Raw genomic sequence first — 15,000 nt, forward strand, 5'->3', positions numbered from 1 at the left:
TGAGACTTTCCCTACTCAGTCAAACCTATTTGGAAGGCTGGTAGGAGCATGTGGCAAAGCGAGCATCCTCAAGCCCAGGAACACAGGAGCAAGGGAAATACAGCCAGGCAAGCGGATTCTCTAGAGCGACCCCCTGCTGGTGGGGGAAGTGACAGTGAGGCTGCTTTGCAGCCACTGGGCTCAGGAAAGCAAGACATCCTAAAAGGTCCACAGGGCTGGAGGGATGGCTCAGGGGTTGGAACTCTTGATGCTCTCACAGAGGACCAGAGTTCAGTTCCCAGTACTCACATGGGGCAGCTTGCCGCTGTCTGTAACTCCAGCTCCGTAGACACCAGAAATCATGTGGATGCACTTCTCACACACAGGCAGGCACACACTGGAAGGAAAGTAAAAATAAGGCCCAGGCCTGGTGGCACACACCTTTAATTCCACCACTTGGGAGGCAGAAGCCAACAGAGTCTTGTGAGTTCAAGGCTAACCTAGTCTATACATGAAGTACAAGTTCAGACGGGGCTACATAGTGAGACCCTATCTCAAAATGAATAAAATACAACACACAGCACAACCTCGGCATGAGCCATGTCTCTGGAGGATCTCAAATCCCCTGAGATTCACAATAACCTTGGAGATCATGCAGCAGAGACAGGCCATGGATCCACCCACCCTCCATCATAACCAAGATGTGCATCTACAGGCCCCTCCCGGAAAATCCATGCCCATATAAATGTGCTGCAAAGACAAGAACAAGGCTGCCCCCACGCTGCTGAGTTTCATGTGTCAACCTGCCAGAGCCACAGGAGTTCTGGGATATGATTCATACTCATACTTGGAGACTTTGAGTAGAGAGTCCTCCCCCATGTGTGTGGGCCTCGCTCATCAGCTGGAGCACTGAACAGCATCCAGAGCTCCACAGAAGCAATTTCCCTGGCAGATGGCTTTAGATGGAAAGTGGAGGCTGTGAGGCCACCCTGCAGACTGCAGCCTCCTCCATGGAGCCAGCTGACTCCACACAGGTCCTGCACATTTAGCTACTTATCTCCTTCCTCCTGCCAGCTAGCTTCCATCCATCTTCCTTCTTCTCCTGCTCCTCTCCCTCCTCGTCTTATCTTCTTTCCTCCATCTTCTTCTTCCTCCTCCCTCCCTCCCTCCCTCCCCTCTATTCTCTTACACTCTACATGTGTCTCCTGTAATTATTTCAGGGTTCCCTCCTGAATCTAAGGGACACCTAGTCAAATACTCTCCCTGCAACTCTGTCGGACCCCCTAACCCTTTCTCACACCACTGCAGTAGTCCAGCCCCCTCATCAGCCAATCACCCTCATGGCTCCCAGTACTAATTCTCAATCCAGACCTAAGGCACTTGTCTCCTGCTCCCCAGCCTCTAAGTCCCTGATAGCTCTCTCCTGCCTGCGTGTGCACTACTGTTCAAACTCCTAGGCAACCATCAAATCCCTCACAGTTTGGATCCAACCCGCCTTGGTATTGTATATCTCTCACCTCTCCTCCATGCATGCAGTGTTAAGATCAGCATGCCCAAGCTCTGGGAAACAGATGAATTCCCTGGGAAGCTGGTTGGCTGTGTTTCTGAGCCTCAGCTTTGGAGAGTCAAAGCCACAGGATGGCCAGGACTCTGCCCAGGTGATCTTTGTCGTGGTGGTGGTGGTGAGTTATCTAAGATTCCCTGCTGAGGGTCACTTCTTGATCTAGTCCTCTGGTTTTCAGGCTTTGCTTACCCTGCATATTTGACCCGGGGCATCAGTCCCTCACCCATCTGCCTCTCAGAACTGTAGTCCTCCCTCTCCCTCCCTCTGTGGGTGTGCTTCCCTGGCACCCTGCTGTTGTGTACAGCCCAAGACTCTCCTCCCATATGGTAGCTGTTTCCCCACATGGAGTTCTCCATTCGGTACAGTATGGAGCCACTGTGGGCAGGGACTATCCCAGCTTCCCAGTGCGCAGGGCTGAGTCTGCACAGGGGCCAGCACATGTTGTTGCTTGCTAATGGAGAAAGAGCCCCCATCAGCTGCTGGCAGGCAGAGGCCCCCAAGCCTTTCCTGACACCCGCACCCAGCAGTCGGGGGGATCCCTAGGCAAGCACAGCTGGCTTAAAAAGGAAGCACACAGTTTCAAAGCTCCCTCCACTTTATTTTTAGAACCTGTGACTCATTCCCAGGACCAGCACTGGAGGCCAAGCAAGGAAGATGCCTGAAGTCTGGGGCCCAAACTGGGCTGAGATTTCAGGCTGTGACTTCCTACCAGTGCTGAGATCTGTACTGTCCACACTGTCATTGGTGGTGGTACTTGAAACAGAACAGAGGAAAACCAGCACCCCCTGCCTGTATGCCCACAGTGGCTGCTGCAGCTCCAAAGGCTCCTGCTTTTCTTCCCTTGCTCTGTGTGACTCTTATACAGTATTGGGCCAGAAAGAGGGTTCATTAGGCAAAGGCACCTGCCACCAAGCCTGAAGACCTGAGTTCAATCCCTAGGACCTATGAAGTAGAAGGAGAGAATCAACTCCAGCAAGTTGTTCTCTGACACACACACACACACACACACACACACACACACACACACACACACACACACACAAATAAATAAATGTAACAAATAGGGTCTTTGATGCTGCCTCCTCTAGCTATAGTTTGAGACAGCTGAAGTGTGCCCCCTAAAGGTTCATGTTCTTGGTCCCCAGTGTGAAAAGGTTGCCACATTGTGGGACCTTTAAGAGGAGAGGCCTAGCCAGGCGTGGTGGCGCATGCCTTTAATCCCAACACTCAAGAGGCAGAGGCAGGCGGATTTCTGAGTTTGAGGCCAGCCTGGTCTACAAAGTGAGTTCCAGGACAGCTAGGGTTATACAGAGAAACCCTGTCTTGAAAACAAACAAACAAACAAACAAAAAAAGCGGAGTGGCCTAATGAGAAGGTATTAGGTCATTGGGAGTCCCTCCTCCAATGAGATTAAGTTTCCCAAAGGAGCCCAGTTAGTTCCCAAGGGAAATTGTTAACAAAGAACAAGGCTGACCCCTGCCCTCTGGTCCGCTTCCACGTACTATGGGATCTCCCCACTTGTACACTCCAGACATTTCAGTCATCCTTTATGACAGTGTCATTAAAGCCAAGCAGATGTCTGTGCTGTGCTCTGGAACCTCTGTAGTTGTTCACAAAATAGACCTCTTTCCTTCATAAAGTCCCCGGCCTTGGGTGTTCCATTATAATCACTGAAGGGAGACTAGGATGCTGTGCATATGGTTTGTCTCTATTTAGATGGGTCTGTCTGTTTAACTAAAATCTGTTATTGTCATTTGAAGTCATGTTTGTTTGCTTGTATTCCATTTTCCAAGAAAAGTCATCCAGTCAACTATAAAGTTGACTGCCTCTGCCTCCCAAGTGCTGGGATTAAAGGAATGTGCCATATGGCTGGCTCCTGGACTTTATTAAAAGAAAGGGAGCTGAAGACAGTGCCAACATTCATGCGGGCTACACATTCCTCTCTTCAGTCACAGTTTGAGCAGCTGCCACACCTTCCCTGCCCTGGTGGAAAGTACCCTCCAACTAGGAGAAAATTAATCCTTCCTTCTTTCCTCCGTCCCTCCCTCCTTCCCTCTCTCCCTCCCTCTCTCCCTCTCTCTCTCCCCCTTTCCTCTCCTTCCCTCCCTTCTTCCCTCCTTCCCATCCTCCCTCCTCCCTTCCTCCCTTCTTTTCCTAAGTCGCTCTTGTCATATTTTGCTGCAGCCATGAGTTAAGGAGAGAGCTGAATCTGGCTCTCCTGCCCTTTTCTCTGACTCCAGAAGATTTGAGGGTTTGCTTTGTGGCATGTTTTCTGCTTTATTTTTCTCCTTTAAAAAGCCAGCAATTTGGGATTAGTGAGATGACTCAAAATAAGTGTGCTTGCAGCCAAACTTTACAACCTGAGTTCAAGTCCCAGGACCCACATGAAAGTAGAGACCTGACTCCCACAGTTGTCCTCTGAGACACACAAACACACAGTCATAAATCAATGGTTTTTTTTTAATGTTTTTTGTATTATTTGTTTTGACAGAGATTTTTCACTATATAGCCCTTGCTGGCCTGAACCTCATTATGTAGCCCAAGCTGGCCTCAAACTAATAGAGAGCGACCTGTCTCTGTCTCCCAAATTTTAGGATTAAAAGTGCACAGCACCACCCCTATCTTAGTCAGGGTTTCTATTCCTGAACAAAACATCATGACCAAGATGCAAGTTGGGGAGGAAAGGGTTTATTCAACTTACACTTCCACACTGCTGTTCATCACCAAAGGAAGTCAGGACAGGAACTCACACAGGGTAGGAACTTGGAGGCAGGAGTGGATGCAAAAGCCATGGAAGAATGCTGCTTACTGGCTTGTTTCCCCTGGCTTGCTCAGCTTGCTTTCTTATAGAACCCAAGACAACCAGCCCAGGGATGGCACCACCCACAGTGGACTGGGTCCTCCCCTCTTGATCACTAACTGAGAAAATGCCTTACAGCTGGATCTCATGGAGGCATTTCCTTAAGGGAGGCTCCTTTCTCTGTGATAACTCTAGCTTGTGTCAAGTTGACACACAAAATCAGCCAGTACAACCCCTAACTAAAATATTTTAAATCTGGTATTTGGATTGTTGATTCAATCATTTTTAAGACAGGGACCTTCTATATGAAGATTAGGCTAGCCTTGAACTCACAGAGATTTGCTTGCCTTATTCTCTCAAGTGCTAGAATTAAAGGAATATGTTACTATGCCCAGCTCAACCATTTTTTAATGTATTATTTATTTTTATTTTTGAGGCAGGGTCTTACTATGTAGCCCTGCTTGGAACTCACTATGTAAATCAGACTGGCCTCAAATTCACATTAATTCTACTGCCTGTGCTCCTGAGTGCTAGTATTACAACCAGGTACCGTGACCCTGATTCTTCATTCCTTCTTTATGCAAGCATAGGCTTAGAAGGCTATGACTTCCCCTTCACAAACTGCATTGGCTGCCTCCCATGTGTTCTGATGTGCAGCGTGAGGCACACTGTCACCCAGGAGCCTCCTCTTTGTGTTCCTATGACACACTGGGCACCAGCTCCTACCACTATCACCACACTGTGATGGTCTGTAGTGTACAGTATATTAGTAAATTGCCACGAGTTGTTTAAGCTCATTGAAAAGTTCCCCCATTTCAGACCCATGTTTGTCTCAAAGTGCCCTCCAAGATCTCAAGATGGCTGCTCCCCCAACTCTGTGATAGGGAGGGACACAAACACCAAAGAACCCAAAGGACCATTCCCAGCAGAGGTTACTGATCCTTATCCTGCAATATAAAAGCCCTGCAGGAGAAGGGAGAGGCCAGAAGTCCAGCCATGGAGAGAAAGCTCCATCATGAACTCCGGCTGATGCCTCAACTTCTCTAGTCCATTTCTGCTGGATGATGTAAGAGTCCAATTTGGTGATCGTGGTTTGAATGCTTGGCCACTGTGAGGAGGTGTGGCCTTGTTGGAGAAAGTATGTCACTATGGGGGGTGGGCTTTGAGGTCTCATATGCCCAAGCTATGGGCATGTGCTCAAGTATGGCATGCCGCAGACAAGAACGACACGGACACCAAGGCAGATTCACGCAGCAACTTCTTTACTTGTGGCTTTTTCCCCTACAGCTCTCTTTCCCAGCAGCTTCTTCTTCCTCTGTCCTTCTTGTAGCTTTACTTACAACAACCTCTCCACTTCGGCAAGGGCAACAACAACAACCCTCCTATACTTGCCCCGACTGACCTCATCTCACTCCACACCACCTCATCCAATCAGAATCACACACGCTCCAGGCACGAGCTCAGGTCGGTCACAGATAGGCTGACAGGTCCGGATCACGAGGAACACACATGCTTTTTCAATACTGAGCATGCTTGGGCAAGGCAGTAATGTGTGATTCAATTACCAGAGCGCCATCTTGGCCCATTCAGCTGCACCCACTTCCCGCAATGGCACACAGTCTCCTTCTGCTGCCTGTGGATCAAGATGTAGAACTCTCAGCTCCTTTTCCAGCATCATGTCTGTCTGTATGCTGCCATGCTTCCTGCCATGATGCTAATGGACAGACCTCTGAAACTGCAGCCAGCCCTAACTTTCTGCCTTTATTTGAGTTGCCTTGGTCATGGTGTCTCTTCACAATAGAACCCTAAATAAGACAATGACCTCGTCTCTATCTGTTGCTGTTTGTCCTTTTACTGGAAGTCTCTCACCTGAGGACTGTGCTGTGACTCTCTGTGGGGAGCTCCAGCAGGCTGTCTTAATGGGATGACCCCAATCAGCAGTGCCTTGCCCCCTACTCCACTTCTCCTCCTCTTCTTCTTCTTCTTCTTCTTCTTCTTCTTCTTCTTCTTCTTCTTCTTCTTCTTCTTCTTCTTCTTCTTCTTCTTCTTCTTCTCTCTCTCTCTCTCTCTCTCTCTCTCTCTCTCTCTCTCTCTCTCTCTCTCTCTCTCATTCAAAATAGAAACAACTATGGTATAGCTGCCATAGATGATTCTCCAAATGCAACTGCCCATTGTAAACAAATACTTAAATTGTGCACGCCCTGCTAATGTTTCTAGTAATCCCATGGAAACTCACTAAAAGAAGCAGAAAAATGGACTTTAACATTTTATTTCAATGTGCCCCAAACACCACCATTTTCCTGCAGAACCCACATGAAGCCATTTCTGAGGTGCTGTGACAGAGTCTAAGGCACCCAGCCTTTGAGGTCACAATCACCATGCATCAACATTTGTACTGGTCACAGTTTTTTAGTGGTCTATAGCTACAGTTTTATAGTGGTCAGGCTACTCTTCATTTCCAGAACTTTCTTCCGACTGTCTGTGACTCCCAGACCCAATCCACCTGTAGGCCAGTGCTGTGCTGAGCCCACATCACAGCTGTGAAGACTCCTGGGCTGGGAGCATGCGGTGATGCCTTGTTGTGTTGGTGATTCTGTCTGTCGGTTTATGTGTTAGTCAGCTCAGAGCACCTCAGATAAGAAGAGGCTTACACTACAGGCTCTATTACCTCACATGCTGGAGACCAAGGTGGAAGTGTCCCAGCTCGATTCTCCTGAGCCCTCTCTCCTTGGCTAGTAGACAGCATGTCATCCCTGCCTCCTCACATGCTCGCCCTCTGGACACACACAGGCTATGTGCTAGTCTCTTTTTTTCTCTGAGGACACCAGTCTCTCGGGGTTAGGGACCACGTCATGTGACTTCAGGGTTAGGGACCATGCCATGTGACCTCATTTACCTTCATCATCTCATACAAGAGCCTGCCTCCACATTCAGGTGCTGAGCACACTAGGGATGAAGATTCCAGCATACGGATTCAGAGGAATACTATACATCCCGCAACAAAACCCCCTCACAGACCTGCTGCTGCCATTTTCAGCCATTCACTGCCCTCTGTGTGCCTGTGTCAAGGACTGCCAGCCATGAGCAGAGGGGCAGTCTCACGAATGTCTTTGACAAGGGCATATCTGTCTCATCTGGAAACTTTTGTGCTGGGACTTTTGTTTGGGGTGGAGGGTCTGGTTTTGTTTGTTTGTTTGTTTGTTTTGAAACAAGGTCTCATATAGCCCAAGCTAGCCCGAACTCACTAAGTAGCTGAGGATGACCTTGAACTTCTGATCTTCCTGCTTCTCCCTCCCAATGCTGGGATGGAAAGTATCCACCCACGATTCATCAGCAGATCACTGAGACATTTTTGAGGAGCCCCCAAAGAATCAAGGCAAGCCCAGGAAGGTGCCAAAGTTTGACATGTCTACCATCCTATGGTTCAGATAAAGATAAAACCAGTGTGCCCAGGGGGCCACAGAGACACTGAAGTACCCAAACCAGTCCCCAAAAGGCCAGAACAGGACAGAGTGGCCCAGGTCAGTGGCAGGGTATGGGGAGGGGGAGGCCATATGCTGTTCATTCTCCTCCAACTTCAGGCACACTGGGAGTGGGTGCCTCACACTCCTCCCAGAGGCTTCTCAGCCTTCACAGACTGACCTGGAACTGTGAGCTGAGCCCATGACTTACTTTTGCCCCAGCATTTACCACAGCAACAGTAAGGGGGCTAAGACACTGTGACCTTATTCTGGATTATGAGATGCAAAACTTGGGGTTCCTTAGGGACCACTTTCCATCTCTATTGACTGTCTCTGGACATGGAAGCCATGTAAAGACCCTGAAGTGGCTGCAGCCTTCTGGCAGCCACGAAGCCCTAAACCATGTGCCAAAAAGGGCAAAGCAGAATCGAGTCCATGCCAAGTCCCAGAACTTCTGCACTGCAGCCTCAAATGCCCACCAACGTCTTGCTACACGATTTGGTTCAAGGGGAAAACAGGTCTACTGACTACAGCCACAGTACTGGAGAGTCACACAAAGTTGGCAGAACCCCATCTCCTGAGGTCTTCTCAACAGCGCTGGATCTCTCACGTACAGAGGATGCACATATTCACACGTGAGCGTGTGAACTGTGAACTCTCCTTCCATCCAATGCCACCTGGAGTGCCCAGGTGAGTCTTTTTTTTTTAAAAGATTTATTTATTTATTATATGTAAGTACACTGTAGCTGTCTTCAGATACCCCAGAAGAGGGCGTCAGATATTGTTACAGATGGTTGTGAGCCACCATGTGGTTGCTAGGATTTGAACTCCAGACCTCTGGAAGAGCAGTCGGGTGCTCTAACCCACTGAGCCATCTCACCAGCCCCCAGGTGAGTCTTCAAAACAAAATCTTTAAAGCCATATCACCAATCGCATAGGTTCATCTCATGACAACAAGGCAGGAAACTGAGGCTCCGATAGGCAGAGAGATCTCAGAGCCAAAGAACTGGGCTTGAACTCCAGCTCATGAGACCATCTAGAGACCTACCCTAAGGTCTTCTCAGGGAAACTGAGGCAGCTGTCTGTGTCCAGTGACCGGTTAGGACATTGGAGATCCATGACAGCACTTGCCTTGGGAGCAATGATCATGGCTGTCCTTGTGGCCTCACCTTACAACCCCAGCCTCTTACAAAGAATTAGAGATAGGGGAGAGCCAGATATTTCCTAGGGCACACACTGTCATGGGGGTCTAGAACCTGGTAACAATGGTCGCTTTGACAGCCTGTGGGTGTGCAAACACTCCCGTGTAGGGATAGTCCCAACTAGTCTGAGCAGGTGCTTGCTGGGATTCTCGGAATCTTGTCTCTTCTACTGCTCTCTGGTTTCAGCACACTGGATAGGACATGAGGATCATGCACCTGCCTGGCTGGTGAAGGCTAGGGAGGTTAGCCCAACCTAGGGGATCTAGGGGGCAGGTGTGGAGGGTTGTGGCAAGGGAGAGTAACAGTGTGCTGCAGGAGGGTGTCTGTGGCACTTGACTGATGACAGGTGGGTGTCCCACTACCTCCTGCCAACCCACAGAAGGATGATAGAGCCACAGCACACAACCTTCTAGATTGGGTCTTTATTGTGCCCCTTGGCTTACTCTTCCTTGGGTTTGCCAGGATGAGGCCGGGCCAGCCTATAGTCCATATAGGTCCCCAGACAGGACCACAGTATGAAGCGTACCAGGAGAATGACAACCAGGAGCACCATGAGTGGGTCAGAGCCAGCAGTGTCCCCCAGCCAGGAGGCCATACTGAGGAGGGAGGCCACCATGCAGGGTATAGCAGTAGCAGCAGCCTCGCTGGAGCCTGATCTCAGCCCTGCCTGCCTGCCTGCCGGTGGCCCCTTCTGAAGGACAGATCCGTGCAGTCCACAGCCAGTCCTTCCCACCGCACTGGGCCTCCCCGCCTGTGAGGAGGACAGTTGGGGCTATAGGCGGCCTCCTTGGTCAAGAGGCCCGTGTACCATTCATGGGGAGCTAAGCACTCCGTGCACCGACAATGGCAGCATTGTCCAGAGGCCCTGGCCGCGGGAGGCCTGCGGGAGCCCGCCTCCCGTGCTGTCCCCGCGGCCCCTGCCTGCCAGGCTGACGTAATCCCCAAACATCTCCCGGCGGCAGCTGCAGGGCGAAGCGGCCGCCTCCTCCAGGCCTTTCCGGCTGCCGCAGACAATCGAGCCCTTTCTCTCCCCAATTAGCTATCACTTCTGGAGGCCAGCACGGTCCGAGGCTGGGCGGGCTGTACAGCAGCAGCAGCAGGCCCGCACCGAGCAGGGGCCACGAGGCTTGCAGGGAGGCCCGGCCCAGCAGGGAGGGCGGCAGGGAGACTGTGCGATTGAAAAGAGGAGAGAGGCACAGAGAGGGGGGGAACAGTCGGCTGGAGCCCAGAGGCGACCCCAGACATGGCTCAATTAGCACACAGGCTGTGCGCTGAGTCCCTAAGGCTGCCCCAGCCTGTAGTAGCATGGGGGTAGTCAACACAGACCGCCCCAGAAAGGGTCTGGAACCTGGAGGAGTGGGTTTAATCTCCCTCTCACAACCCCGGGAGGGCAACCTCTAGAGATGGGCTGAGCACCACCTACCCCAGCTCCATAGGAGGTTTATGGGAAGGAACCCCTATAACCCACTTCCAGCTTCCCACGCAGGGCTGTTGGCTGATTAGCCTGGGACTCACTGAGTGTCGGTGAGGAAGATGCTCACTTCCTTAGACCTCAGGTTCCTCTCTGGGAAATGAGGTCAGAGCCCCCTGCTCTGAAAGACAAAGAGAGAATACTTAAATAGGCCCAGCACCCTTAGAGCAGCCGCTCTGAGGACACACCTCCAGAATTTTCCAGAAAAACAGCATCTGTCTGCCAGTTACATGTGCTCATACATACACGTGTGACCACACGCATGTGAGGACTCTGTCCCCCTGTGTGAGCTACTCTGGCCCGGACCCTGTCCCCAGTCTGGCCCCTCACAGCTGAGGTCTCCTTAGATGAAGAAAAAACTGGCTTGCTCTCCCCTACTTCTAATGCCAACCCTGTGTCCCACTAAGCAGGACCTCACCTGCAGCCAGGGGCACTGGGAGAAGTAAGAATACTTGGCCACAGGGTCCTTCCTGGACTTTCAGCCCAAGTTGTCTCACCCGGAAGCAGTCCAACAAGCCATGAGACATGCAAGGGGGCCTTCCACGTGGAGAATTGTAGCCTATCACTGGTCGCCTCTCTCTATTTCTGAACTCTTTCCTTCATGGCATTAAGAGTATTCACCCTGTATAGCCTTTCTAGAAGATTTCAAATAACGACAAACACAAAGGACTGGCAGGCAGCACATCATAGAATGGGAAGTGGAGATTTTGAGAATGGTGCCAATTTGAGGATTCCACAACACTAACGCCAAGTGTGCCAGAGGTATGTAAGTTCCCTGTGTCCACCCTCCGCCTCTCACGCTGCAGTTGGTACATCCCTGGGACTGACCGAGGTTGTCTCCCACTCTGCAGTGCCAGGCCACCCAGTCCAGCACTCAGGACAACATTCTTGAAACATTCCTGGGTTTGCTTTTCTAACGCTCCAAATGTAAGTGAGGATCTAGAAATTAGGAGCCAGGCCTAACCAGAAATTACACCAAACATTTCCTCCTCAGGGGTTTCTGGAATGTCTCAGACAGAAGGCTTTGCTCACTTACCAAAGGAACCCAAGTGAATCTGGGGTGAGAGTCCCCCAATGGATGCCACCATGCTCTTGGGAAGGGAAGAAGCCAAGGGCTTACCTTAGCCAGCATTTCACTCACCTGAGAGGCCACATCTCCGGGTGAGGCTTTCTTGGAAGCCGAAGCTGTCTGACTTGAGCATGGCCACCAGCTCGGGCCTATTACTGGTGGAGCCAAGGTGGCCTTGAACAAAGCTCTGTGTTTATCAAGCACACCATCAGATAGGGAAAGTCAATATTGTCCCAGGTCACATGGCATCAAGACACAGGAGACTCTGGGGTCAAGGAGGCCTGACCCTTCCTGCTCATATGCCTCTGGGAGTCAGCAAGCATAAAGTCTGCCGTGTGTCCTTCAGGGAAGCAAGTGTTGGCCCTCCTAGCTGCTCCTAGCAGAGGAGGTCAGTGGGATGCTGGAGGATGAAGTCAGGGAGGATGGAGAAAGCATAGGAAGAAGCAAGACACAGATGGAGACAGTAAAGACACAGCTTCTCTGCCTGGAGGACACCAGGGTGCTCTCCACTGTGGTAAAAGGGACTCTCTGAGTCACCCACAACTGATGATGAGCATGGTCTGTGCTCTTCCTGGTCCACTAGGGTCTCGCCAGCCTCGGTATTGGGACCACAGGAACTGTCCCCTGGGCAAATTTTTACCAAACCTTGACCATACAATAGATGGGCTCTTGGTCCCCTGGACTAACTCAAGGGTACACAGCCACCAGACATCCCCAAATTGGGTGGAGAAGGCCAAAAGTCAACCCTCTTTTTATGGCTTCCTCCATCCCCACCTTCCTGTTTCCTAGATTTCTCACCGACCTCTTGGACCACCACATCCAGAATCACCTGCTATTGGACACAGCTCAAAGCAACATGAAAGACCCAGAGATAAGTAGTGTTTGCTATGGTATTCAGAGTTCAGTCATGAAGGCTCTTGTCCCTTGTCACAGAGAACAGATCAGGGGACTCTGGCTATCTTCAAGGCTTGAAGAATCCACAGTGACTTCCTACACCTACATGTTCAAGCATTGAAGTGACAGGGACAGGTCCTTGCTCACTGTTCCCTGATATTTGCCAGGTATAAGTCCAGTCACTAGTGAGGCCAGTGGAAGGCTGGTGTGAAAAGCAGAGGGGGTTCCAGCTCCTGCCAACTGTGGCAGTGAGCTTGTGATCTTTCTGACTCCATGTCCCCAGAGCTGGGATCATAAGAGTGTGTCACTATACTTGGCTTTTTTGCACAGGTTCTAAGGATAAAACTTGAGTCCTTACTCTTGTGTTGCCAGCTCTTTACCAACCAACCAATCAACCAAACTGTCTCCCCAGCCCAGTGCTCACTTCCTTTATATCCTGGCCCCTACAGCCTCTGAAGTCTCCCATGTCTATATCATGACTCTCACATGTCCCCTGGTTTCATGTGGTCCGAGGCCTCCAGGGCAGGTTAAAGGAAACCCACATTGCATTAGACCTGATTCTGCCAAACTGTGCTGCCTTGAGCTGGGCTAAGAGTAGGCCTTCCCAGCCAGTGTCAGTAACTACTGTTACTGGCATTTCTTCTCAACATTTGTTTTAAACTATATTTATGGGTGTTTTTGCCTGCATGTATGTCTGTGCACTATGTGTGTGCAGTGCCCACAGTACCCAAGAGGACATTAATTCCCCTGAAACTGGAGTCATAGACAGTTGTGAGCCATCATGTGGGTGTTGGGACTGGAATCTGGGTCCTCTGAGAGAGCAGCCAAAGCATTTCATGGCTGAGCCATCTTCCCAACCTGTTGTTGCTGGAACTTCCAACCCCAATAAGCCCATATAAAAACTATGCAACTTATATGTTTTAAGACTAGATTGAGCAGATCTAACACTATACTAACTTATTCCCTAGTTATAAGACTTCTTGTTATTTGTGGGGGTTTTTGGCCATGTGGTTTGTTCTATCGTGGCTATCTCTTCTTTTGTCTTTTATCCTATTCCATGAGTTCCTGTATCCTCTCTTCAAGGTTCTGCTTCCACATTTTAATTTTTTTCTATATTGTAATTCTGATATTGTGATATTTATTTTATTTTGATTGATTGATTGATTGATTGATTGATTGATTGATTGATTTTAAAAGATTCTCCTCCAAGCCTTGCTTCCAATCCTCATTATTTTCTCCCTGGCTCTCAGTCTGACCTGTGAGCTCTTGAATCCTTTATTCTAGCATCTTCTCCAGCTCCTGTCTTCAAACTTTATTTTCCTCTCTCTGTTGCTTATCATGACCTATAAATTTCTGTGCCTTTAGTTCTAGTGTTTCCTCTAACCTGTGTTGCCAAGTCTTAAATTTCTCTCTATATTGTTCATTCCGCTCTATAAATTTCCATATCTTCTGTTCTAGGCCTAGCTTCCACAATTTTAATTTTTCTTTATGTTGTAATTTTGATATTGTAGCATCTACCTTATTTTGATTTACTAATTTTAGTAAATATCTTTTAGAATCTGTTTCTAAATTTTACTGTTATCTCTTTGTTGTTTCGTCTGATCTATGAAATTCTGTATTTTTGTTCTAGCATCTTTTCTAGCTCCTGTCTCCAAAATCATTACTTTTACCTTTTTTGCCAAGACCAGACACTCAAGCTGAATGAGGGCAAGAGAGCAAGAGTGGGAAGAGACGGAGAGAGCCTTGCAGAAGTGTGTGGATTACAAAAGAGGAAACTGTAAACTGTTTCCAAGGTGGAGCCTAGGCAGCGAGAAACCCTCCCAATCAATGAAAACTCCGTGGCCAGCCTACGTCTTCCCTTAGAACCCTAACCCCAAACTCTAGCCACAGTGGGGCCTGCTAGTGCATGTTCATGCCCATAAAACAAGAACTAGGGAGGTAGAGCAGGTCATAAGTTCAAGGCCAATCTGAGCTACAGTATCAAACAGAAATCAGTATCAAAAACCCAAAGGAATGTGGCAGAGTGGCTAAGGCACTTGCCTCACAAGCAGGAGACACAGTGTAGGTGGGTGTGGTGGTCTGTCTGCAACACCCCCCTATTGTCAATCTCAGTTTGCCTGAAAGACTTTCCTGTCTCATTGACTAAGATGGAAGAGGGCCAGAGAATACTTCTCAACATACATGCACATACATGTACCACACATGCAAGCCTACACACACTCACACACACACCGCATACACGCACATGAAAATAGAGGTGGGGCAGCCATGGTAGCAGTGGGCACCTTATAATGTCAGCAACAGGGAAACTGAGGCAGGAGAATCAGAAGCTCAATGCCAGCCTGTATTACCTAGGAAATTGGCAGCCTGGGCTACATGAGACCCTGACTTGGGAAAGAGAGAGAGAGAGAGAGGGAGAGAGAGAGAGAGAGAAAGAGAGAAAGAGAGAAAGAGAGAGGGAGAGAGAGAGAGAGAGAGAAAGAGAGAAAGAGAGAAAGAGAGAGAGAGGGAGAGAGAGAGAGAGAGAAAGAGAGAAAGAAAGAAAGAAAGAAAGGAAGGA

General features: G+C 49.4%; 2 protein-coding genes across 17 annotated transcripts in view, besides 1 other annotated feature; both read right to left on the minus strand.

Moving 5' to 3' along the window:
- The window catches only part of Tpcn2 (two pore segment channel 2), a 102,379-nt gene that overhangs the window by 14,775 nt on the left and 72,604 nt on the right, over positions 1–15,000 (minus strand). For all 16 annotated transcript variants that reach the window (XR_870039.3, XR_870040.3, NR_132643.1 and 13 more), the window contains one exon: positions 289–376. The gene's annotated coding sequence lies outside the window, so the exon portion shown is untranslated. The remainder of the gene's footprint in view (positions 1–288; positions 377–15,000) is intronic.
- Positions 8,470–11,289: an enhancer, noted in NCBI's record as "VISTA enhancer mm1497". NCBI's record gives its function as "enhancer in: neural tube[5/6] | hindbrain (rhombencephalon)[5/6] | midbrain (mesencephalon)[6/6] | forebrain[6/6] | limb[4/6] | heart[4/6]" and the evidence as "EXISTENCE:transgenic organism evidence [ECO:0001131][PMID:17130149]".
- Positions 9,416–11,712, minus strand: Smim38 (small integral membrane protein 38). Its single transcript, NM_001369202.1, has 3 exons — positions 11,619–11,712; positions 10,522–10,598; positions 9,416–10,174 (listed from the first exon to the last, which is right to left on the minus strand). The coding sequence occupies exon 3, from the start codon at positions 9,599–9,601 to the stop codon at positions 9,446–9,448; it is 156 nt and encodes a 51-aa protein (NP_001356131.1). The 5' UTR covers positions 9,602–10,174; positions 10,522–10,598; positions 11,619–11,712; the 3' UTR covers positions 9,416–9,445.

The sequence above is a fragment of the Mus musculus genome, chromosome 7 (genome assembly GCF_000001635.26).
Source record: "Mus musculus strain C57BL/6J chromosome 7, GRCm38.p6 C57BL/6J".
Taxonomy (NCBI): Eukaryota; Metazoa; Chordata; class Mammalia; order Rodentia; family Muridae; genus Mus; species Mus musculus.